This window comes from Carlito syrichta, unplaced genomic scaffold (genome assembly GCF_000164805.1).
Source record: "Carlito syrichta isolate Samal-C Ts95f unplaced genomic scaffold, Tarsius_syrichta-2.0.1 Scaffold315373, whole genome shotgun sequence".
Taxonomy (NCBI): domain Eukaryota; kingdom Metazoa; phylum Chordata; class Mammalia; order Primates; family Tarsiidae; genus Carlito; species Carlito syrichta.
The window spans coordinates 448,155-473,083 of NW_007259469.1; the positions used below are offsets into that span (position 1 = coordinate 448,155).

The window sequence follows — 24,929 nt, forward strand, 5'->3', positions numbered from 1 at the left end:
TCACCTCAGCCTCCCAAAGGCGTGGGATTACAGGCTGAGCCACCGAGCCCGGCTGCAATGTTTTTCTAAGAGCCATGCAGTCTGCTTACTTAGCTGATAAAACTGATAAATCTGTGTGGTTATTTTTTATTTGAACACACCTATTTCTGTCACTTATACAATTCCTAAACCTTAACATGTACCCCTACTCTCAAAACATATTTTCTAGCAGTTCTTCTACTCATCCCTCTTATAAACACCTAAGACCATCTGGCAAGACCATCTGGCAAGAGGAACACCTCTGTGTTCACATGAAGGAAAGGAGGAAGAAAAGAAAAAGGCAATGTGGGTAAATTTCCTCAAGTCCAACCTCCTGACTCTTTTTAACCCACCTGGGTTTCTGCTGGGCTCTGAGTATGTGGATATATTTTGGCAGCTACCAGGTATGTAAGGACCACTCAGTTTTAATGGTAGAAATCAATCCATCTCACCTATTCCTCCTGATGTGCCAGTTTTGATAATAGTGACATCACACCATGGGTGGTGAAGTAATTTGATGAGTTCATGAAGCATAATAGAAATGGAGGGGATGTCCATGCCATGCTGTTGGGAGAAAGAGAATGCTATCACACATCTCGCAAACTGATGCATTAACAGGACATATTTTCTTCCTTCATTACAAGTTAACAGCCCTCAGATACATTTACATAATCATTAAGACTGTGCCAATGCTGAGAAAGACGTAAGTCATCCCATCCTTAGCTGACGCCTACATGACATGCTGATGGATGTGTTCATCTGTGAAGATCAGAGGGTGGCATCTTGATGCCAGTTACATCAACTTCAGCCTTAATAATCAAGAGCAGAAGGTGGGGACGGCGTGGTGTATAGGTGTGTTAGGGCAGTGTCACTTATCATTTCCCTACTGAACTCTTCACGATGAGCCTTGAAAAAGAGCTTTTTGCAAGTGTGACTTGATTTCAAGGAAATGTAATTTTAGCTGCTGTATCACCAGTCCTTTTGCAATAGTGAATACATTTCATTTGCTGCTAATTCTGAGTGCTCGGAAAGGTACTAGGGTGGAAATGTAGGTTAAATTTCCACCTAAGAATTTGAAGCTTATACTGCATGTGTGAGTTTAAGTTGCCATAGATCCTGACCATAACCCCAGTTTACCTCAGCATTTAGAATAGTAGAATTAATGTCCCCAGAAAAGGGGTCAACACGGGCTAGAGGATTTAGCGACTCCTGGTAGTTATACTATGTTCTAATAATACTCTGGAAAAATCTCAGTGCTGTAATTTGTAGAAACTGGAACTGAGTTCAAAATTGGTGGTGACTTCATTCCTGATATGACAATAGAAAGTCAGATATGTTCCTCAATGTATTCTGCTCTTAGACACAAAGACTTTGGAAAACCACTTCAGCCATGACCATGATGTTTTCACCCAAGTTCCCTCCCTCTCTCCATCATGAATATTGGACAATGGAAACTTTGAACCTCTTGGTTTCCCGTTTCTGGTCCCATTAAATATACCCTGATTTCCAAATGCCTCTGAAGCCAGGAACCAAACCTGTATCAACTTGTAAGTTCAAGATTAACAAGGTTGGGACTTTGGCACTGATGAATAAACTTTCTAAGTATTATTTTCCCCAACTGTAAATTAAGAGGATGAATTATTATTTGATCTATTAGATTCCTTCAAAATCAGACATTTGATAAGTTTATGATTATCACTTATTATGCAACATGGTGATGAAATCACAAATGGAATTGTCATGCTCTCTCTCTCTCTCTCTCTCACACACACACACACACACACACACACACACACACACACAGACACACACATACACACAAAGTCCTCGTTCTCTCTCTCTCTTTCTCTCTCTCTCTTCTCGCTCCTTTACTCCCTCCCTCCCTCTCTTCAGCTACTGGAGAGGAAGAATTTTCCAAGGGGTGCTTGCCTAGTAAGACTCATTTCTAATTTGCTAACCTTGATGTGATACATATTTTGGGTCTTTCAGGTCTTTTTCCCTGACAGGACAACTGGATCTTTTATTTATTTATTTATTTATTTTTACAATCTTGCCCTAAAGTTTTACTGATTATGTGGTAATTGTACATTTTTATAAACCTTATTTTTTGTCTTTCTTCATTTACTGTGTGAAAAAGGACAATTATAGTTTAAAAGTCCAGCTAATGTTAGCTAAAAAAAAAAAAAGCCAAGATCAGATGATATTTGGCTTCCTTATGATGTAGACATTCTTTAATTGCTTATTGAGTGAACAAATGAATTAATAAATGAATTATTCCATTTGAGCAGGTTTCAGACACTCTTGACCAGGGTGGAGATCAATTTAGCTGCCCCATTGGTGTTGGATACTTTTCTCTTTCACCACAAACATTCAGCAATGATATCACACCTCATCATTGGTTACTGTAGGCACCAGTGGATGGCGCCTGTTCCCAAGTGTAGCATCCATTTACATCTCAGCTTCTCAGAATTGTCACACTTCTGCAGAAGACTTTCTCTGTCCCCTGGCATGCCTGCATGTCCCCCCTATGAGGGTTGCAGTTTTCAGGCATGTGATGGGACTCAGAGCTATTGCTTCAGAACACAGCACTGTGCAGATAGACAGGCTTAGGAAAGCCAGCTGGGGACACTTGCCCACACACCCTCATAAATGTATGTCACACTGAGTCCAAGGAGGAAATGGCCTGCATGTTCCCTAAAACAGCAAATCATTCCACTTTCATTTTGTCTTAGGACACTGTGTGTGTCCAGAACTGTTAACACATTCTAAATGCAGAAGAGCTTTTCACAAGAGCTCCTAGAAATGCATTAGCAGCTTTTCAGCAAACTTATTATAGTTTAAACAGCAGCGCTTCAACAATCCTGAAAATTGGCCTCTGTGTACTACAAGTTCAACATTCTAAAAGCTGGATATGGAATAGAGGGGAGCAAATTTTATGTGTGCATTGGGGGGTGTTAATCAGTTACAAACTAAACAGACATGGGGTGTACTTTGAGAATTTTCTCCCTAACTTGAATAGTTAAGTGGTAACTAATAAACTAAAGTGACACTGCATGCTATGTTCTGCCCCAGGGACTTTTCCCAGTAATGAACGTCCTACCTGGATACTTAGTTTAATTGTGTAAGAATGCAAAGCAAGAGGGGAAAAATAACTCCTACATACAGACGTTACCACTTTTTCTCTAGCCTTCAGTGACTAACGAAGATGCAGCCCTGTAAACCTACACTGATGGAGACACAGGCCCAATGTTGTACATACACTATCTGTGTGTCTCAGCACAGATGTCTTTTACGTCTTCTTCACCTCCTTTCAGCCCAAGCTTCTTGTGCATAACAGCACATCAAATGCTTTCATTCTGTTGGGGCTCCCACTGACTCAAACTGTAAATAAAAATAAACAAGTACTTGCACAGTCACTGGGATAAAAACCAAGGTTCAGTTTCACCGCTAATGTTTTTATTTCATTTTTAAAGTCAATTTATTTAAGAATGTGTGTGGATGTCATGGGTTACATTCACGAATTAACTAACTTGCGTCATTAAATTGCAGATAAGACAACCAGATGCAAACAAAGTTTATGTACCAAATTAGTAAAGAAAATCACAAAATCAAAGTGAGTGTTGATATTGCTGAAGAGGTATTTCCTGATGTTTTAGTTTATAGTGAACACCAACCAGCACCTTAAGTTGATACAGACAGTCTAGTGTAGGCATTAACACAACACATGCCTAGGATATAAGTAATGAGGCCATGGAACGTAATATGAGAACAAAAGAAGAACCACCAGTTCTAGATATGTTCTCTGATTCCACACCCCCAATCAAGTTTTCATTGTAACATATACTATGCTCACTTAAAGCTTTAAAGTAATCGTGTCAAGACTTTTCAATTTCTCATTCACAAGAAATCCTCATAGAACAAGTCATATGGTTGTAAGTTTGGAATCTTGCTGTGGTATTTCATCAATTCCAGTGATTTATTATTATTATTATTATTATTCACATTTTCACATCTCTGAAATTAGGATAGGTGTTACAGTCAAGGGTGTCAAATCTAATAAAAGATGGTAGCAACATTGTCTGGCAGTTGCTTGTGCAACAGCCTGTTAGGGGTACAAGAGCTCAGGGACCAGGAATAGGGGAAGTATTGAATGCCAGAGAGAGGCACTGGGGTCAGGAACGAGAGGGTAAGTAGCCATAGACGTTCAGACCCAGGAAGGGTGGCAGGTGCCAAGTCCTCCAGGAATCTAGGCTAAGTCACTGAGGTGCACAGAGCACAAAGGAACTCCAAAACGGGAGAAGGAATGCAGTGAAGGGCCTGCTCTTTGAGGTTAGGTGAAGCTGACTTTGAACCACAACTCCATTGCTCATTAAGTGACTTGCTCAATGTCACACATGTAATCTATGTACCTCAAGCCATCATCTCCAAAACAGGAAAAACACAGAGTTTTTTAAGAAGATGAGATAGTATATGGCAAAGGACACTGCACAAATCCAGGCACCTTCCCAGTGCTCAGCAAATGGTAACTATTATTCTTCATATCATGTAACAATTTCCTGGCCCTGCTTTTGAGCTTGCTTATTATCCCTATTACACAGGATTTAGTACAAATAAAACTGATTCAAATTCTCTAGTAAGGAAAAGGCAGTTGATGGAACCTGGCTGATGTGGACACCATTGGGCAGAGAATCAAAAGGGTTAGAGAGGTCCCTTACAGAGATAAAGAATATCTGTTTAAGGGACTACCTAACTGGGGTTGTAGACTAGGCACCCCCATGCACAAATGAATTATCATAACTATTGGGTGGTCTGAAAATAATGCATTCTGTTTCCATTTAGCAATAATTCCTGTGCTGCACTCATTCTCAATTATGGGAGGTCATTATCCCTTCACCAGGCCCCTTTGATTCTCTTCTAATTCTATTATTGTTTTTTCTCTGACTTCTTATGAGTTTCTCTGTTGGGGCCTTAAACTAGTAATGAACTGCAATGGAGGTCCCATAAAGGCTGGGAAGCAGAGAGGAAATAAGACCATGGTTTCTGTTGAGTTTTTAAATTATTACTGATTATTCATGAAATTTTCTTCTTTGTTGGTATGGATAGTTAAGACTTTGTTCAAGATCCAAGTACGAGGAGACCTTTTTTTTCTTACCAAAATACAGTAGTTCGAAAATAACTTCATTGTATGGTGCCAGTGAATGTAAATTACAACTATTCAGATTGACCATAAAACCAAAACAGATGTTAGAATAGCTTGTGGTTTGAATTCTTCTTTGAACTGTAGATATTGCTGTAATCAACAAGAATTTGTGAATATTTCTGGAGACATAAAGATGATATACATAGAGAGAAGCAGCTTATCCTTGAAGCCTTACTCCTAAACCAGAGTTACAAAACATTACCTCTGGACACAATTTTCAGTCTGACGGCTTTAATGAGAAGTAAAATATGACTGAAGCCCACCAACCAACATTGACCTTAAGTGACACTGTGATTTATGTAAAAAAAAAAAAATGATCATTTGTCCTGGTTTTATCAAGGAAATTAGAAATGCATTAAGAAGAAGTCACAGGGATTACAAAAATATGTTAAGGACTTTGCCTAATGACTATCAAAGCAAACTCACTTTCAAATATTTCTATTGTCTTAGAATACTTAACTTTTCCATGCTGTTGTAATCTGGTCCTATTGCATTTTATGTAGTATAAGGAGTATAAAGCATCTTCAAAGTGCATACTGCACTGTCTTATAAACTAATGATTTTCTACATTACTTAAAATTTCTAGGGAAAGATTGGAGGGTACCAGTTTGTGGTTTTATAAAAGACACTATGAAAGACATATTTGGATGCTGAGTTTGAGCAGATAATATCTAAGGATCCTCTACCATATTTTTAAATTGTCTGATTCTTTCTAATGAGTATAGCAGAGGTTGTTCCCCTAAACTATCTGCCCTTCTTTCTTGGCAAACAGCTAAACTTCTCAGCTTCCTTTCCAGTTAGATGAGGCCACATGCCTGAGATCCAGTCACTAGAATGTGAGCAGAAGTCATGAGTACCTCTTCTAGTCCCAGCCCATAGAAATCTGCTCCCATCTGCTGGATGGATGTTCACACAGTGAAACTTTGTGTGCCACTCCTTGAAGGTAACAGAGTAAAAGGTAGAAGGGGCCTGAGTTCTTGAATCACCAGTTGGAAAAAAGCCATCTGACAACCTGGAACACCTACTTTGTACCTAATCTGAGTAAGAAGTAATCTTACATTGTTACATCGTGTTAAGCCAATAGCCACTTTGCTAGCTGTGCTAGTAGCTAGTAGCGGGACACTGTGAAGGTAGGGGGCACATAACATCAATAAGTGTACCTGATCTCAAATCAGGCAAAGTGGAGACTAAAGGGAGGCTCAAACTTCATCTTTACGATGACCACTTATGTACCTAATCCTGAATTGTACCATATATATATAGCAAATAAGGCCATGAGAGAAATAAGAGGGATTGTCAGAGTCTTAGGCTTAAACTTTATACACCCAGAGTTCTCCTTTGAAGATAATGCAATTAATATTGATTATCATCTCTGTGAAGACAAGGCTGAGTTTTCAAGTACTGATGGATTGTGTTCTCTTTTTTTTTAGAACTCGAACATAGAACATTCTCATACAAAGCAAATAATATGACTGGAAAAAAGCAAGTGTCTTAGAAAGATATCTGTGAAAATAAATCAAACTCTACCTGCTACCTCTAAAAAATTCTGGTTCTGGTTAATTGGCCAATTCTAATCAAATTGGGGACACAAAACATGGAATTTATTTATTTTAAAAATTGTGCATTTATTCTTACATGTTTAAACTTCAGTCACCTTCATAGTACTCAGTGTTTGATGCAATACACCTATTGGGATGCTTTTTCCACCACTCAAAACAGTTTTTGAACTCATCAATTTTAATGCTTTTCAATGCTTCTGCCTTTTTTTTTTTTCACCACTTTCAAATTGGCAAAACTTTCCCCTTTAAGGACTTTTTTCATCTGTGGAAACAAAACAAACAAAAAAGTCGCTCAGGGCAAGATCAGGCTAATAGAGAAGGTGGGGCATGGGGTCATGCTGTTTTTGGTCAAAAACTGCTGAACACTCAGTGTGATGTGGGCAGGTGTGTTGTAATGGTGGAAAAACCAGTCACCTGTTTGCCACAACTCGGTAGGTTTCTTCCACAAATCGTGATGCAACTTTCTCAGAACTTCCAGATAAAATCTTTGGTTGATCACTGATCTGGAAGAACAAATTCCAAACATACTGCAAGAGGCTTGGCCTCCAAAAAGATAATGCCAGATTTTATTGGGTCCCCCCCACAATACTACCACCATGGAATACTTTATTTTTGAAATCAAGTATGACCCATTAACTAATTATGAATCTGTACCTCTAGATGTTTTGGAAGGAGAAATTAATAGTATCTTCTTTCACTTTCTGAACAGTTAAATTTAATTCAACAATACAAATGTTAGGTTAAGACTTAGGGATTAAAGAAGAATGCATGAAATTGCTGGCATTAGTAAATTCACAAATGTTCTGGGGAGAAGGAAATTTAATTATATTACAATGTAAAATACTATCTACCAGCATTAGCATGAAACAAAAGTTTTAGGATCACAGTGAGGAAAAAAAATTCATATTGACCAGGGAGAGAAGATGCTTGGAAAAGCCTCCATGGAAGAAGTAATATCTGAATTGCACCCTGAAGAATGATTAGGATTTTGATAGCTGAAAAATGGAAGGGAAGGGGAAAGGGTGTTTGAGGAACAAAGGCCAGAAACAGGGGTTATCAACTTTAGCTGTGCATCAGGTAATCTGGGAAGATTTTAAAAATATTTTTAGGGAGTCACCATGCTTTTTAAAAAAATCTCCTTGGTTATTTTTAATGTGCAACTAGATTGAGAGTAGGGAAAGATATAGAAAAATGCAAGGTTTGTTAAGATTTTTTGAGGTATGTGAAGAGAAAAGTATGAGGAGAGATATATGGGAAGAACAAAGAGCAAAGACCTGCATGGTTCTTAGCAAAAATGTCTTGGCCTACCATGGTGTAAGGTGATTTGTTAATAGAAATAATGAAAGTGAGAAATCATCAATACTAAAATAATCAAAGGCTATGCAAGATATGCTTCCTAAATGTGAATATATTGAATTAAGGTCATTCTTATAGCAATAATCAGCTCACTGTCTTACATTCCTTGGTATTTTACCAAGAAAGAGAGGAAAGAGTGGTTGTCTAGCTAGCACTAGACAATTGGGACCTGGGCTGGGGCAGTGCAACTGGGGTGGAAAGAAGATGATATATTTAGTGTGGTTGGTGGAGTCCTCAATGGCAGCCCTACTCAAAGTGTGGCCCATGGACCAACAATGTCAGTGCCAATAGGGAGCTTGTTAGAAATGCTGATTCTGACACACACCAACCTGCTGAATCAGAATTTCCAAAAGATGAGACCATGAAGTGTCTGGGTGATTTTTATTCATGTTAAACTTTGAGAAGCACTGGCCTGTAGAGCGGAAAGAGACCACAGGACTCATAGATTACAAACTCATATACACAGACGTTGACATGCACAAATCCCCATGGAAAATTGAGGACTGTCTGCCTATGCAGGATGCAATGCTCATGCAGGAGGAAGGAGGAGGACTAGCAACTGCAGCATCATTAGAGTCCATGTTGGGGCCAGGCTGTGGCTAAAGTGCCACATCCAGGATGAGTGGGAGTAAAGAAGTAGCCACTGAGTCACGCTGGGTATGGAGTGATGACTGACACCAAGAATGGCTTTAAGGCTTTCTGCAGTAGTGCTTTCTTTTTGACAAGCCTGTCTTTCTGTTGGCTTTTTAGTATTCACCCCCACATTCTCTTCTGGAAGCATGCAGCAGGACAAATAGAGTTTCTTCACTGAAGCATCCCACTTCTTATTCTACCTTCTACTAAGTTTCATTTACCTTCTCACCATAGTTTTGCATTCCTATGATTTTGTGTGTTTACTAAAATTAGATCTTCAACATCAATCCTCCTCTTTCTCCAAGTTCTTTTGCCTCACTTCACCTTCATGTTTTTTTCTTAAGCATTCTTTCTCTCAAAAAGTTCTAAATCCCGTTTCTTCAGAACTATGTGTCTATTCATTCTCTTTTTTTGCCCCATTATACCCAAATTCAGTCTCAAATTCCTATTTATCTCTCTGCTTCCACCCTATCATCCTGCTATATTTATTTCTCACTTAAATCTTCAAATGAGACAAAGATTATTTCCAAGTATGTTGAACAAACTAACCACATCTTATTGATCAGGTAGGATAATGATATTTAAAATAGTAGTTGCTTAGCCGGGCTCGGTGGCTCAGCCTGTAATCCTGCGCCTTCGGGAGGCTGAGGTGAGTGGATTGCCTGAGCCCGCGGGTTCGAGACCCGCCTGGGCAGCGAGACCTCATCTCTACAATAAATCAAAAAATCAGCCGGGCGTGGTTGCGCATGTCTGTAATTCCAGCTACTCAGAAGGCTGAGGCGGAAGGATCACTGGAACCCAGCAGTGATGGCCGGGAGCAGCCACTGCACTCCAGTCTGGGTGACCGAGTGAGACTCCAACTCAAAAAAATAAAATAAAATAAAACAAAACAAAATAAAATAAAATATTAGTTGCTTCTTCCTCAATCCAAAATAGGGTGATGGTATAAAAAGGATGTCTACTCCACATAGCTATTCAGAGACCCAGGGCCTTCTATCAGAGCCAGGCCTAGAAGTAAGCAAGGCACTTTTACCCACATGTCGTTGGCCAGAACTCAGTCATTTGACCTCACCTTACTGCCAGGGAAACTGGACGTTTAGGCTAGCCATGCTTCCAGGAAGAAGAAGAATAGACATCTGATGAACATAGAACATTTTTTGCCACACTCTACTTTTTCTGGTTGGTCTCACTAGACTGGTTGGTCTCACTACCTTTCAGGTTTCCTATGTTGGGGGGTGTAATAAAGAGAGCTACTTATTCTATGTTTACTGAATTTAGAGCCTAGTAACTTATATTACATAGCTTCCCATGCAAAGAGAGATGACCATTATGGTAAAACAGAACTGACTAGAAACGGCAGTTTTATAATCTGCTCAAATGTATAATCTTGCACAAATTTCTTAACTTCTGTAATCCTAGGCTTCTTTATTTGTAATAGAATTATCAATATTACCTAGCTATCACGCCTGTAATCCTAGTACTTTGCAAGGCCAAGGCAGGAGGATTACTCAAGCTCAGGAGTTCGACCAGCCTGGGCAACATAGCAAGACCTCGCCTCTACAAAAAATAAAAATAAAAAAATTAGCCAGCTGAATAGACAAATAACTGAGTACCACATGTTCTCACTCATAAGTAGACCCTGAGCATTTCTCATAATTCTACATGAAGGAGATTGTTAGTAGCTCATCACTGCCGTTGGGGTGGGGGGCGAGGGGGCGGAGCACATCACATTAATAAGAGTACCTGATCCCAAACCAGGTGAAGTGAGGACCAATGGGAGGCCCAAACTTCACCTGTATGATGACCACTTATGTACCTAACCCTGAATTGTATCCCACATCTTTAAAATTTTTTTTTTAAGTGAAAAAAAATATTAGCTGGGCAAGGTGGCATGTGCCTGTAGTCCCAGCTATTTGGGAGACTGAGGCGTTAGGATCGCCTGAGCCCAGGATGTTGAAGCTGCAGTAAGCTGTGATTGTGCCACTGTACTACAGCCTGAACAACAGAGTGAGACCCCTGACTCAATATGAGTGTGTGTGTGTTTGTGTGTGTGTGTGTGTATTCTAGCTAATAGAGAGGTTATGAGATTAAATGTGTTAATGTATTTATTAAATGCAGTTTTTATGCTTTGTGCTATACCTGGCACACAATCAGTATGAAGCAAATATTAACCATAATTATTGTCATTATTTTATACCACATTGCTTCTCAACAAATCATTTAACCTTAAAGGAAGCTTTGTGTTCAGTATTTGTACTAGCACAAATTATAGGTATAGACTGATATCCTTTATCTCTGTGCTTCCTCTCCAAATTCCTTTATAACCTCTTTTTGTGTTATTTTCCAGAAAAAGGTTTGTTCATGTTAAAAAATCCTTACCTGCTTTGGGAGGCCAAGGTGACAGGATTGCCTGAGCCCACGGGTTCAAGACCAGCCCGGGCAACTTGGAGAGACCTCAGCTCCACAGTAAATCCCCAAATTAGCCGGGTGTGGTAACACGTGTCTGTAGTGCCAGCTACTTGGAAGGCTGAGGTGGAAGGATTGCCTGAGCCCAGCAGGTTGAGGCTGGGGTGACTGTGAGCATGCCACTGCACTCCAGCCTGGGCGATGGAGTGAGACTCCAACTCAAAAAAAAAAAGCCTTTCCTGGATTCTAGGAATGAAGACGTTGTCTATCACTTGAATTTAGGGACAAAAGAACCCCACAGCTTACTAGCAATGTTTGGAGATGTAAAAGTAAAATATTTCTAACTTCAGGAAAAATGATTGAGTTTTTTTGTTTTGTAATAGCTTTTATTGAGATGTAATTCGCATACCACACAATCCACATTTTAATGTCTGTCATTCAAAGATTTCTTAGTATCCCCACAGAGTTGTGAAGCCATTACCGCAATGAGTTTTTAAACTTTTAATGCCCTAAAAAAGAAACCTCATGTCCTTTATCTATCATCTCAATTCTCCACCCCACCCAACCCCAAACAACGACCAATTTGACTGAGTTTTCCCTGTTAAGTTTTCTTCTTACTTTTCCAAATAAATTTTGCATCTTTGGCTAGAGAAATGTCAGTGGTCCTAATAGATACTACAGCCACACTCATTCTCTGAAACAATTTAGAGTGTGTACACTATAAACAATCACTTCTGCCCCAGTAAGACATAAATGTGCCTATACTAAATCTAATGCAAACATGATTATTCAGCTGTTCTGGTTCTTAGAGATAAATACAATTTTATTAACAATATTGCTGGGTGTTCAGAATTCATTATGTTTTAGCAATTTAGTTCACTACTTAACACCTACATTTATAGCTGAATCTTACTAATTCTCATTTTATTAAATAATAAAATAACTCAGTAAAATCAATAATACAGTATTATTTCACATCTTGAAAATGATCATTATTCAGTATTTTATTTTATTAAGATTTTTGTTGTTTTATAAGAAATATTTCATAAGAAAATTGTATATGAACTACTTCCAGGAAAATCATACTTCTCTGTATTATTTATTTTGTCTCATGTATATTTTAATTATAAAAGCAGTTTATGTTCATTATTTAAAATTAGAAAAATATCACCAAGAAAAATGACTTTAAAAAAAAATTCCATTGCCCTACCACCTAAACATGAACACCACTAACCTACTTTTTTTCTACCAATATTTATTGATTTATTGATTTCTGTAGGAATGGAGTCTTGCTTAGCTGGTCTCAAACTCCTGGCCTCAAGCAATTCTTCCACCTCAGCCTCCCAAAGTCCTGAGATTATAAGCATGAGCCACCCCACCTGATCTCTTCCCATCTTTTTTAATGAATAGCTTTTAAAAAGTTGTAATTATATAACTTTGCATTCTGCATATTTTCACTTTATGTCATTAACATTTCCCTATATTATTAAGTTTTTATTTGAAATACATTATTTATGGATGCCAAGTGGCTATGCTGACATTACATAGACTATTATGGACTTTTATGATACAATATTTTTCCTTATAAACTAGACTCAAATGAACTGTGCCTAAAAGTTTTTTTTACATGTAAGTCAAGTTGTTTAGGATGATTCACAGAATTGGTCAAAGGGAATAAACTTCTAAAGAACTTTTGTTTTCCAAAATGCCTGTATCTATTTACAGTTCCACTAGCAGAGAACTGTGCCACTTTCATATGACTTTTTCATTTCTTTAGCAATTACAAGAAAGAAAAAAAAAGGCTTTCACATCTACTACTCACTAAAACTTCACATTAGCTCTTTTAGGTGGGTTTGGCAGATATTAACTTCCTCTATAAAACAAGAAAATCGTGCTCAGAGACGTCAAAGAAGTTTAAAGTTATACCATCGAGTGGTAGAGTTGAGACTTGGACCACGTTTTTTCAAGTCCAGTTTCCAGGATTCCGCCCACTGCACTAGGTGAACCCATTGACCACAGTAACTCAGAAAACATAGCCCATAATTTAATTATTTAACCCTAGCTCTTTCACTTACCCCGTAGATGAAGTGAAGAGTGAGGAAGAAGAGGAAGAGGTTAAAAAGGAGGAGCAAGAGGAGAAGGGGGAGGTGGAAGAGGGGAGGGTTGAAAAAGGAAGGAAGGAGGGAGGGAGGGAGGAAGAAGGAAAATGGAGAGTAGGTGCCAAGTTGCCTCCTTCCTCTTCCTCCCTTATAGGAAGCAAGGTGTAAGTGTGTGGGTGAAGTTCCTGGCAGCAAGACAACCGCCCTTTCCCTTCTTGCCTGCAGGCTGCAGCTCCTTGTCTTTGTGTGGCTTCCTTCTATCTTTTGCTTCATCTTCTCAATATAACCTCAGTCCCTACCGCTCTTTTGGATGCTTATGTTCCAAGAGTCATTGATCAAGGATGCCTTTGATACTCATTAACAAGATTTTACGTGAATTCAAACGTTAGATTTGAGGTCCATGCCTCAAAATGATTTTCTCAGGACCCTTATCTAGGGATGACTCTGATTAATTAAAAGATTCGTCACAATTAATAAACTTAGTCACATACCTAGTTAATAAAGTTAAAAGACTTAGGATATGTTTTTGAGACAGAAAGTTGCCTATTACCCACACATCTAAGTTTCTGTCTCTCCTTCACCATTTATAGAGTGCTTTCTGTATACCAGGCTCTGTATGGAATGTGCAATGGCACATTCAATCCTCACAACAACTAAAGTGGTTAATTATTATTTTCATTTTACAGATGAGGAACCTGAGGCACAAACATATATATGGTGTTATAATATGTATATAAACATATTTATCTGTCTGTAATCAGCACAACACAGCTGCTAAGTGAAAAGTTGAGATTAAACCTCAGATTTCTTTGATGAAAAAAGCAATAGTCTTCCTCTATAAAAACAAAAGCAAATGAAAACAAAAGCACTATCTTTTATACTCCAAATATTAGTTCCTGGGAAATCATTGGGATGGACGGCTTTACTTTAGAGGTGAAAATAAGGGGATTGACACTTTCTCTCTCTCTCTCTCACACACACACACACACATACACACACACACACACACACGAGCGCGCACACGCACACACACGCGTACACGCACACATACACACAGAGCGATAGTTGCCTTATCTCTATTACAATACCCAGAACCAGACCCTCACCTCTCTGCCTGACTGGATTTTCATCACCACTTATTCTCACTCTGTTATAATCACTATACAACCTTATAAGCTCATCACCCACTTGCTTGTGGAATCTTCAGCAAATTCTCTTTTGGATAAAAAAAAAAAATGCTCTGTTTAGAGCCTGTTTTGCCCCACTGGAAAGTGATTTTACTTATTGAACCATTTTGATGGCTAGAAGGCAAAAGTAAGTGTGTGTGTGTGTGTGTGTGTGTGTGTGTAGACTGAGAAGCAGGTAATGTATGCATGAGGATCCCTAAAAAATTGAATTATATTTTGGAGGGCAGGCCCTATTTAGTACAGGTTCCCTGTGCTCGGTAAGTGTTATAGAAACCCATTGGCATCAGTGTGACAGCTAGTGTTGTTGTGAGAAACTGCGTTTGGTTTCAGTGTATTTTTTTTTAAATTCTTTCAACATGTTGCCCATTTCATGATGTGATTTACAAGCACATCTGCCCACACTGTGCTAAGTGTTCAGTAGTTTTTGACCAAAAAAGACATGATCCCCATGCTCTACTCTCCATATTCATCCAATCTCACCCCAAGTGAATTTTTTGTTTCCCCACATGACAAAAGTTCTCAAAGGGAAATGTTTTGCCCATGTGGAAGAGGAGAAACAAAAAATGACTGAAGCACCAAAAAGGCACCAAAATTGATGAGCTCAACAACTGTCTTGAGCAGTAGAAAAAGCATCTTGGTGTATTGCATCAAACAGAAAGAACTTTGATGGTGACTGAAGTGTAAATGTGTAACAATCAGTACGCAGTTTTTTAAATAAATAAATTCCAGGGGTTTTGGGTCCCCCTGTATATTCTCTTGTATTTATTATAGTGCTTCCACTAATTTATTAGGAGGTCTTATCTGTCTTTCCTTGATTGCCTCAATGTCTGATGATCTCTCAGTCAGATAATTGGGGGAATGTCTATTGAAGAGTTTTGTCCCATTGGGCTCATGCAGAAGCACTTCTAGTGACCAAAGAAAAAACTTGTTTGGGATTTCACACTAAATTCAACCTAATAGGAATATGGCCATTGCAATACTTTGATCTTTCTAAAATATATAATTTTTACCAAACAGACCTGCAAGCACTGTTTTCTCCTCAAACTTTATTTTGCATTATTTTTCTTTTCCAAACACATGTAGTAAAAAGTCTTCCTAGCAAATTGTGATGTTAAACCACCTCATGGTCAGTAGTAAACATTGGTAACCAAAGAAAAGTGCTGGCTAGATAGAAGTCTTTCCATTTATCATTACCCTCATCTTTGTAATTTTTCCTTTCTTCTCTCTCTATGGTTTCCTGAAAAAGTGAACATGGCGGGAGCCTACCTTTAGGATGGGTAAGTGCAGTGCTTTCTGAAATGCTGACATGATGGATGCTCTAAGCAAGAGATTTCACCTAACTCTCAGCAAATCAGAGAAAATTCACAAATTCTCCTTATGCCTCATGAAGATTAATGTTCTATTATGTTCTGTTAACCTGGGGCAGAAATTGTAGCTAAATTTGTAGACAACTTTGGCAGATTTATGTCTACCCTGAGATGAATAACATACATGGTATTTTAGAAGTCAATTCTATGTAAAGTCCATTACAAATTATAAGAAATCACTCCATAATACGCTGCAACAGTTATATCTCCCTTAGGCACTGGTGGGCTTCTTTGACTTTTTCTCAGTTAAAGCCCATAGTCCTGGAATTAAGGGCTGAACTCTATAGTGAATTCCAAGCTGAACTATGAATTTGTTTATTCCTGAAAGTTGGTTAGACTTTTGCATTTTTTTTTTTTTACTTCTTGTGCCTCACTTTCTTAGATGAGTCAACCCTCTGCCTCCAAAAGCAAGGACTAAAAATAATATTGGGAAGAATTTTTGCATGTTTTGATTTTGTTCTATATTATAAGCAGTGTTCTAAATTTCCTAAATATCTAAATTTAAGGAATTTGCATAACTATAGAAAACCATTAGCTAATCATTCAAAATAAAATCCATCTGACCAAAACAAATGAAAAATCAAAATTACTCACCCAATATATGTATTCCTACCACATCTCATGGATCTATTGGTGGCAGATAAAACCAAAGCTATATTTTGCACTATGTGGATAGTTACTCTAAAGTTGATGATAAGGAAAATAAATATTACGATTTGTTATTAAAGTATAGATCTAATCATAATAGTGCAGCTCCAAGTCAGAATGTTACTCTCCCCTAAAACTTATGGTTTTTTCTGAAATTATTATTCTGTCTTTTCAGTGGTGCATTTAGTTCATTCAAATTCAAGTTGATTATTGAAATGTGATTGCTTATCCCTGTCATGCGGCTCTTATAAAAATTTTAGTTTGTTTGCTTGTTTTCTTTTGGCTTTGGGGTTGATGTTTGTGTGTATTTTCCAGTTTGCAGTTGCACTGTATTCTCTGTTGAGTTTATGCCCTGCTATTCTCTTGCGAAGTGTGTGGTCATTCTTTTTTTTTTTTTCTTCTATGCTTAACACCAGTCTCGTGTAGAGCTGGTCTGGAAGCTGCATAATCTCTTAGGGATTGCATGTCTGGGAAGGATTTTAATTTTCCACCACCAATGAAGCTGAGCTTGGTTGGGTTGAAATTGTTTATCTCTGAGGACTTTAATATTAGACTCCAGTCCCTTCTTGCTTGTAGTGTTTCTGCTGTTAGTTCTGCTGCTATTCTGATTGGTTTTCCCTGGTAGGTAGACCCTTCTCTCTTGCTGCCTTTAGGATTTTTTCTTTTGTACCTACTTTGTGTAGGTGAATTACTATGTGTCTAGGGGTTGGTCTTTTCATTTGATGTCTTGTGGGGGTTCTCTGTATCTTTTGTGTTTGATTGGTGACATCTCTGGTGAGATGGGGAAAGTTATCTTGGATTACCTCCTGGAATACTTGCTCCAAGTTGTTCTCCATTTCCCTTTCATCTTCTGGGATACCAGTCAGGCATAGGTTTGGCATTTTGATATAATCATACATTTCTTATAGGCTTTGTTCTTTCTTTCTGAGTTTTCTTTCTACATTTTTTACAGATTGAGTTAATTCCATCTGATCTTTAAGTTCTGAGATTTTTTTTCTTAGGTTAGATTAATTCTGCTTTCCATGCTTTTTATCTTATTTATTTTCTGGATGAAATTTTTTCTTGCCAAAATCTGTTACAAGTTCTTTCAGTGTTGCATCTTATCTTTCTTGAGTCTTATTCATGTTTTCCATTCATTCCCTAATCACTGCTGTATTCTGGGGCCAGTTGTTGGTGACTTCCATTGTTTGGGCTCCGAGGTCTGATTTTTTTCAGGAGTTTCCTCTGTTACATTTGAAATTACTTGTGCTCTTCCTTTGACTTTTCCTCATTTATGACAGATCTCTTGCTTTTCTCTTTAGTTCTTTTACTCAGTGTCAGTAGGAGAGACTTTCCCTTCTGATGTTTGCTCAGTTCTCTACTCTTCCCTGATCTGGGCTCTGGATTTGTTCTATTTTGAAATATGTCTGTGGGTGGGAAGCTTAGCTGTCTCTTATAGTTTTGAAAGTCAAATAAGGAAGGGGATAGGGAGTTAGGATTCAGAAACTACTTGCAAATTACAGTGTTCACTGGTTGTGGTATGTGGTCTCTGAGACCCACTCTCCACTACCACTCTGTGTGATGATGCAGTGGGTATGTGTACGTACCCTCTGAGTCCAAGATACAGTGACAGCAATGAGGATCATAGAGAAAAATAGAATGAAATAAAATGGGCAAGATTTTAAAAAGAAAAAGAATAAAACACAGAACAATGAAAGCAAAAAACAATTGAACACACACACAGACATACACACACAACCCAAAACAAATGGAATAACAACAAAGTGAAAGAAATTAAACAACAACAACAAAATCCCAGGAAAACTAAATGCACACACACATGCCTAGCACAAAATGAATGGAGAAGAAAAACAGAAAGACAGGGGGCAAAAAAAAGGAATTCGGGTTGAACCCTCACACATATATTGACACACACCTTAAACTAAAAAATAAAATAAAAAGAACAAAAGAGCAAAAAAAACCCAACAGCAACAAAAAAAAATTGAAAGATGAACACTCAATCATTCACATACACACATAAACAGAAAACAAAAGACAAAAGAAGAAAGAAAAAGAATCAAAAGGAGTGGGAATGTAGTTCAAACCCTCAAATACACATTCATGCACAAAGAAAAAATATTTTAAAAACAGATGAACTAACAAACAGGCAAAAATTTTTGAAAAATTAAAAATTAAAAAAAACTCTGTCCTCTTGTGGTGAGCTGTGCAATTGTTCCTCTAATCTGGTCTCTTCTGCAGTTTCTACCTCTTTCACTCTCTCCCCAGTGTCTGGAACAGGGAAGGAGGAGGGGCAGTTGAGGAGGTGGGTGGGGCTGCAGTCCTCCCCTCCACTCTTGTATGGTCAGGGAGATCTCCAGTGAGGAGGTGCGGGATTGTTTCTTCCCAGGTTTGTACTTGCGGGGGAGGGGGGGGTGCCCCAACCAGGCCTAATCTGGAATGAAGTTCTCCTATTGTGACTTATGTCCAGGCTTTGCCTGGGTTTGTCCCTCTCAGTCATGGCCCAGCTGTGTGGGTCTGACATTCAGAGAATTGCTAGGGAGGAGGGGGTTTGGGTCAGCCATGAACTCACTACTGATCTCTTTGGAGTTCTTCCTCATCCTTTTCTGGCCACACCCTTTGTTCTGCAGCTGGATCAGGGTAGGGGGTCAGGTTTGTGCTTTCAGGATATTTTCTCTGGTCATGATCAACTCCTGAGTAGTTGATCTGCTAGTCACAGAGATCGGGTCTGATGCTCCATGGTGAACAAGTCAGAGCACCTTCCTGCTCTGCCTTCAAGATGGTGGTGGAGTGCCTCTCTTGCACCCTTCAGTGGGACTCTGCCTCTGGGCTCCCTCTGCAGCCCCTGCTGCCGGTGCCCGGCTGGGCACTGAAGTGGTAAGGAAAAGCCAGGAGCTGGCAGTCTCTCCTGCTGCAGTGGTGAGCCAGAGGCTGGGGTGATAGTCTCTCCCTGCTGCTTCTTCTCAGGAAAACTTTAGTACGTTTTTTAAAAAATAGCACTCATCTTCTGTGACCTGGGAAGAGCCAGGGACCAAGCATAGAAGCTACAGCACCAGTTGTTGCACCAGGGCCCTAGCCACTTGCTCACAAGCCCCTACTTAGTCAGTCTTTCCCAGCATTTTCTTCCCAGGAAGGATCCTCGTGATTTTTTTAAAAAATGACACTCGGCTTCCGCATCCCAGGAACCACTAGGATCCAAGCCCAGCAGTTGCAGCACCAGCCACTGCACCAGGAGAGCCCTGGCCGCTAGCTCCCTAGCCCTCACTCAGTCAGTCACTCGCACACCCACTCACTCACCAGCACGTACACAAAATTTCCCATACACTCACTCACTCACACCAGGACTTCATAGTCTGACTGGCTCAGTCACCATCTTCCCCTATCCCCCTAAAATCACTAATGAACTGTTCCTTTAGCATTTTAAGCTTCTTAACAAATCAAAACCACCCTCCATGACATAACCTTTTATGCTACAGGCTGGCTCTCAGAGCAGCACTTTCCCAAGAAGATAGGTTCCCATTGAAAGTGTGGCATCCTATCTCATTGACCAGGTTGATTAACTTGTTAACTGTTGACCAGAGCACCTTTCCCTTACGACCATCCTTGATCCCAACATGGGTCTGATGTTGCAAACAGACTGATTTTCTTTGAGACAATGGTATATGGATGCAAGTCCTCTTTGAGTTTCTATAGGACACACCACCATGTTGTCACCAAACTATGTTCAGTAACACATGAGAACATTTAGCTCCTAAACATTTCATTTTGTCATCTCCATTCTACACTCATTGATTTGTTTTCATTCTTTGTGATCACAAGTTAGGAAAATATCCAAAGTCAGGACCTCAGAACACCTCTTAATCTGAACTTTGCCCATTCAAGTTCACATAGAAGCACTGTTAATTAAACAGGATTTGTCTCCCAGGGCTTCTTTCTCTAGTTAAACCCTAGGATGTTGGTAAAGTATATTGAACCATGGGCCAATCCATGTAGGATAATGAAATATAGCCCAGTAGTTTCAGAAAACAGAGTCTCTGCTAAGAAATCCATGAATTCACTTCTTTTGCTAAAGTTTCTTACTTTTCACTTTTGGGAGGGAAAATCTAGAAGACTTTAGAGGAACTTCATCCTGATCCCTCTTTGCCTCCACTCACATAGCAACCAGCTAAAGTCCTGTGCTGGTGAGAGCTTCAAGAATATAGTCTTGTGGTTTTTAAGCAAATCAAAACCTAAAATGTCTATAAATGCTAAGCAGCAGCAGATACAGGGCATTTCATGATGTGCTTAAATTTCTCTTTCAGAATGTGCATCACAGTCAAGAACCAAATGCTCATATCTTAAATGGTTTCTCCATTTTATAAGATGTTCCTCTTCTTGGTGATAACCATTCTTGGCAAAATCTTTGAATTCCATGCTGGCCACCTTTGGTCCATCTTGACCAGCTAGCAAAGTTGGAAGGAAAGAGAAAAGGAAATTTGAAGTTGGGAAATCCATGTAACCTAAATCTTGCTATGCTACCACCAACTAGATATTTGTAACTTTGCCCAAGATATGCAAAAATCCCTACAGACACTTAACTTGTAAAAGATAAAGACAATTCTGAGGCAAAATAATCCTGAACATGTATGAACTACCAGCTTGGGTCAGTAATATCTGTTGACAGTTTATAATAATATGTCTATCTCTTACCTCCTGACACATCTCAGGTTGGTCTATCTGCCACTCTTTCCAACAACCACTAGCATCCTGAGACTCAACATGCCCGCCTACTACCCCTGGGATCTGCACACTTTGGTTTGGTATTCCATGCCATATCTCTTAATTTATTTTTAGGATATAATAAAGAGGACCACCAAATTCCAATCTAGCATTTACCTCTGGCTCTGACAGATGAAAGTGTTAGCTAATTACATAAGTATTAGTTAATTAATTACTCCAGTGAATTAGACTAATTAACATGTCTGTTTCGAGTGCAGATTCTGTCAGTCAGTGATCTTCATCACTAACTGGGTCAGGTGATGCCAGTTTATGGACCCTATATAACAACTCCCTCAGATACTAAGGCAAGTGGTCATCATTTGGGTGAAGTTGAGAATAGTCTTATAACATCTATGAAAGTGGAGTACTAATTAATGTCTTCTGGGTAGCCTTCAATTATTCTTCCTAATGTTCAATATTCTCAAAATTTGATCCTGCTCTTATGCTAGGTTGTTTTTCAACAATTTTTTTTTATTGACTATATTGCAAAAGGCCAGTCACCTAAATGAGACTGGGAAAAGGTTTTGTTTTTTAAAAGCACACATGCAGGAATGCACAAGGCAAACTCAGGCCCAGTTGCTGAGGATTTTGCAAACAAAAGCTGTGCGCCAAGCAGTATCCATGACTTAGCCCAGCCTTGTGATCCGGAGGACCCTACATCAGATTTGTCAAGTCCACACTCCACAGCATCTAGCCTGAAACAAAACAATTCCCTTACCACTGTCTTCCTCTGCAGTGCCAGCATTTTCCTATCCTCACTCCTGTGACAATTTTCTATCTGGCTTAATTTTGCCTGAACCTCTAATGTTGGAGAAAGAAATCAGAGTCCTGATGTGCAAGGGGATAACATTTAGGCCTCTCCCTGCAGTCGGTGTGCTTTCTGCTGAATCTCTGAGACTGGCACAAGTAGGCTTAGAAATGTACCTGCCCCCTAAAACAGTGTCACTCTGGGGAGGGGCACAATAACTGGGAATTTGGAGCTCCCAGAACCTTGTTGTAAGGGCCATGTGCCAGGTGCAGGGAAGAATCCTGAGACGACAGAGAGTATGAGATGGATGGCGTCTGCCCTAAAGAAATGTACATTTTCTTGAAGAGCGATGTGTGGTAAATAAGATGCCAGGCATTAGGAAACTCAGGAGAGAACCAGCAAATCCAGACTGAGGGATGCAAGAGGCTTCCAGGATGTCGTGGTGCCGGGTTAAGTCTTGAGGAAAGATGTGCCCCTGAAAAATATTGCTAAGCATGGAAATGGGGTGAATATGAGAGACCTGTGCTCCTGGCCCAAAGAACAGTGTGAATAATGCAGAGAGGCAACATAAAGAGTGCCACATTTAGGGAATTATTAGTAGCAATACATGGTTTTTCTTCTCAAGTATTTGCACTAGACCATCTCAGATGAGACCTTGATGGTTTTCTGTTTTTGAGATTTCTGGTATTTTAAAGAATAAGAAAGACCAAAATAGGGTTTCACTGACTGTAATACATTTTATATATTTACATTTAATGAAATGGCATCTTAATCCTTTTAATAATGCAGTTTAATTGTGCTATTTCTTTTTTTTTTTTTTGAGTTGGAGTCTCACTCTGTCGCCCAGACTGGAGTGCAGTGGCACACTCCTGGCCACCGCAGCCTCGACCTGCTGGGCTCTGGCAATCCTTCCACCTCAGCCTTCTAAGAGCTGGAACTACAGGTGTGTGCTACCTTGCCTGGCTAATTTTTTTATTTATTGTAGAGATGAGGTCTCGCCAAGTTGCCCAGGTGGGTCTCGAACCCACGGGCTCAAGCAATCCACTCACCTCAGCTTCCCAAAGCGCGGGATTATAGGCTGAGCCACCCAGCCCGGCTGTAATTGTGCTATTTCTAAAACATTGGTGGATTTATAAACAAAATTCCTGAATTCATTCCACACTGCAAGTTTGATGGAATACACATTGAAAGATGACTTCAAGATTTTTTTTAGCCTAATCAGTGAATTTACACATGTATGGATATAAAGTTGAATTTTAGACCAAATGGCCCCTGGGCACAGTGGGATGGACATGCCTTCCTGAGGCCTTGGCCCTCTTTCCCTTTCTCCCAAACCAGCCTGGGGACCAGTGTCTCACCTTTTAGGACGCCTCTTCCATGAAGCACCCAGAAAAGGTTGTACTGGTTCACCTAAGACTGCATCCCTTACACCACACACACACACACACACACACACACACACACACACACACACACACCAACTTCACAGCCTGTAACAGTAGGAGTGGCAATGTATAGCAATGTCCTCACATCTACACCTTTCTTTTCTTCCTTCTTTTTCAGGTCTCTCAGGGTGGGGATGGGTTAACAAAGGGTCTTTACTTCCTGCCACACCACAGTCCCGCAGCTTCTCCATTCAGCCTGAAGCACCAGCAATGGCATGAAAGAGCTCCAAAAATGTCTTAAACTATCCATTCTGGTGCTAAGCTGTTTATTTTTTCACTTATTCATTCAATAAATATTAACTGAGCATACATCATGCTCCAAGATATCTAGGAAGTGCTGGAAGTAAAAGGATGAATAAGACAGTTCTTGCTTCTTTAATTTCTTTCACAAAAATATTGACATTCCAAGAATAGGGAAGACACAAGCCACCACATTTCTCATACTAACCTTCCATATGTCGAAACACATGTTATTAAGTGTATTCTCTTCCTCATGCCAGAGAACTGAAGCTTATTGAGTCTTTTGATCTTGATTGTGTTTGGTTTTCAATATACAGATTGTGACTGCAACAAATCCTTTATGGAAGAGGGAAGCTATTTAAAAAAATACACACTTCTTTTATTTGTGGTGTAGATGTGTTGCAGTTTAACATTATTACACATATGTGCAAAGAAAATGTACTTTATTTTCCATTAACCAGCTAATCTTTCTCACTATGCCCAGTATCCTGGGATTTGGGGTGGAGGGCAGCGACTTTAAACTTTCCCATAAACAGCTTCTCTGTGTCTTTGGTTCAGGTAGTCTTACTTAGACAATTCATTTTCTTTCAGACACATAATGTCTATCTTCTTCTTTGTACTCACTGTTTCTATGGGAGAGGACACATACGAAATGGGGTAGGTAGGGAAGTGCAAGGAAGGCTCCCAGCTCCACGTGCTCCTTGTACCACCTTTTGGCTTACTACTGCTATGTGGCAGGTCAGGCTTTGTCCACAGCATTTTTGGTGAGGGATCCCTGGCTACCTGAATATAATCTATGGGTCCACCGAGATGCATCTAGGCCCATCTAGCTCCAGGAAAGCATCATACTGGCCCTCCCCACACCATGTTGAATGTGGACCTGAGCTGAATATGAAGCTTTTCCTGAAGACTTGCACCCTCTCTTGGGTTACACTGAAAGATGCAGGCCTCTGGTTTCAGTGTTCTCAGGCTGACTTACACCTAGTTGGCCAGGTATAGCACCCTCTCACTTGAATTTCATCCCCAAGGGTAGGCGGTAACCAGACATCTTGACTTGTTCCTTGCTGCATTTCTACTGTCCTCTCACTCTCGTTACTAGAAGGTGAGTTCCTCTTTGTACCTATTCTCCTGTCTTATGTAACTTCCCTTATATCCTGACCTCAGTTCTCTTTAGTTCCTGGCAATCTCCATGTTTAAGCCCATCAGACCTAGGTTTTGTTGTATTAAAGGAAGCATAGGTGTGTTCAAACTCCTTATTTTTCTTCACA

The 24,929-nt window shown here is 39.5% G+C and overlaps 1 protein-coding gene across 1 annotated transcript in view; it reads right to left on the reverse strand.

The window, feature by feature from the left end:
• LOC103275230 (uridine phosphorylase 2) overlaps positions 1–24,477 on the reverse strand; it is a 42,954-nt gene extending 18,477 nt beyond the window's left edge. The window contains 5 exon segments of the mRNA XM_008072648.2: positions 471–582; positions 3,246–3,350; positions 3,353–3,389; positions 7,192–7,280; positions 24,286–24,477. Of these exon segments, the coding sequence (XP_008070839.2) occupies positions 471–582; positions 3,246–3,350; positions 3,353–3,389; positions 7,192–7,280; positions 24,286–24,477 (535 nt within the window).
• Between the last annotated feature and the right edge of the window lie 452 nt (positions 24,478–24,929).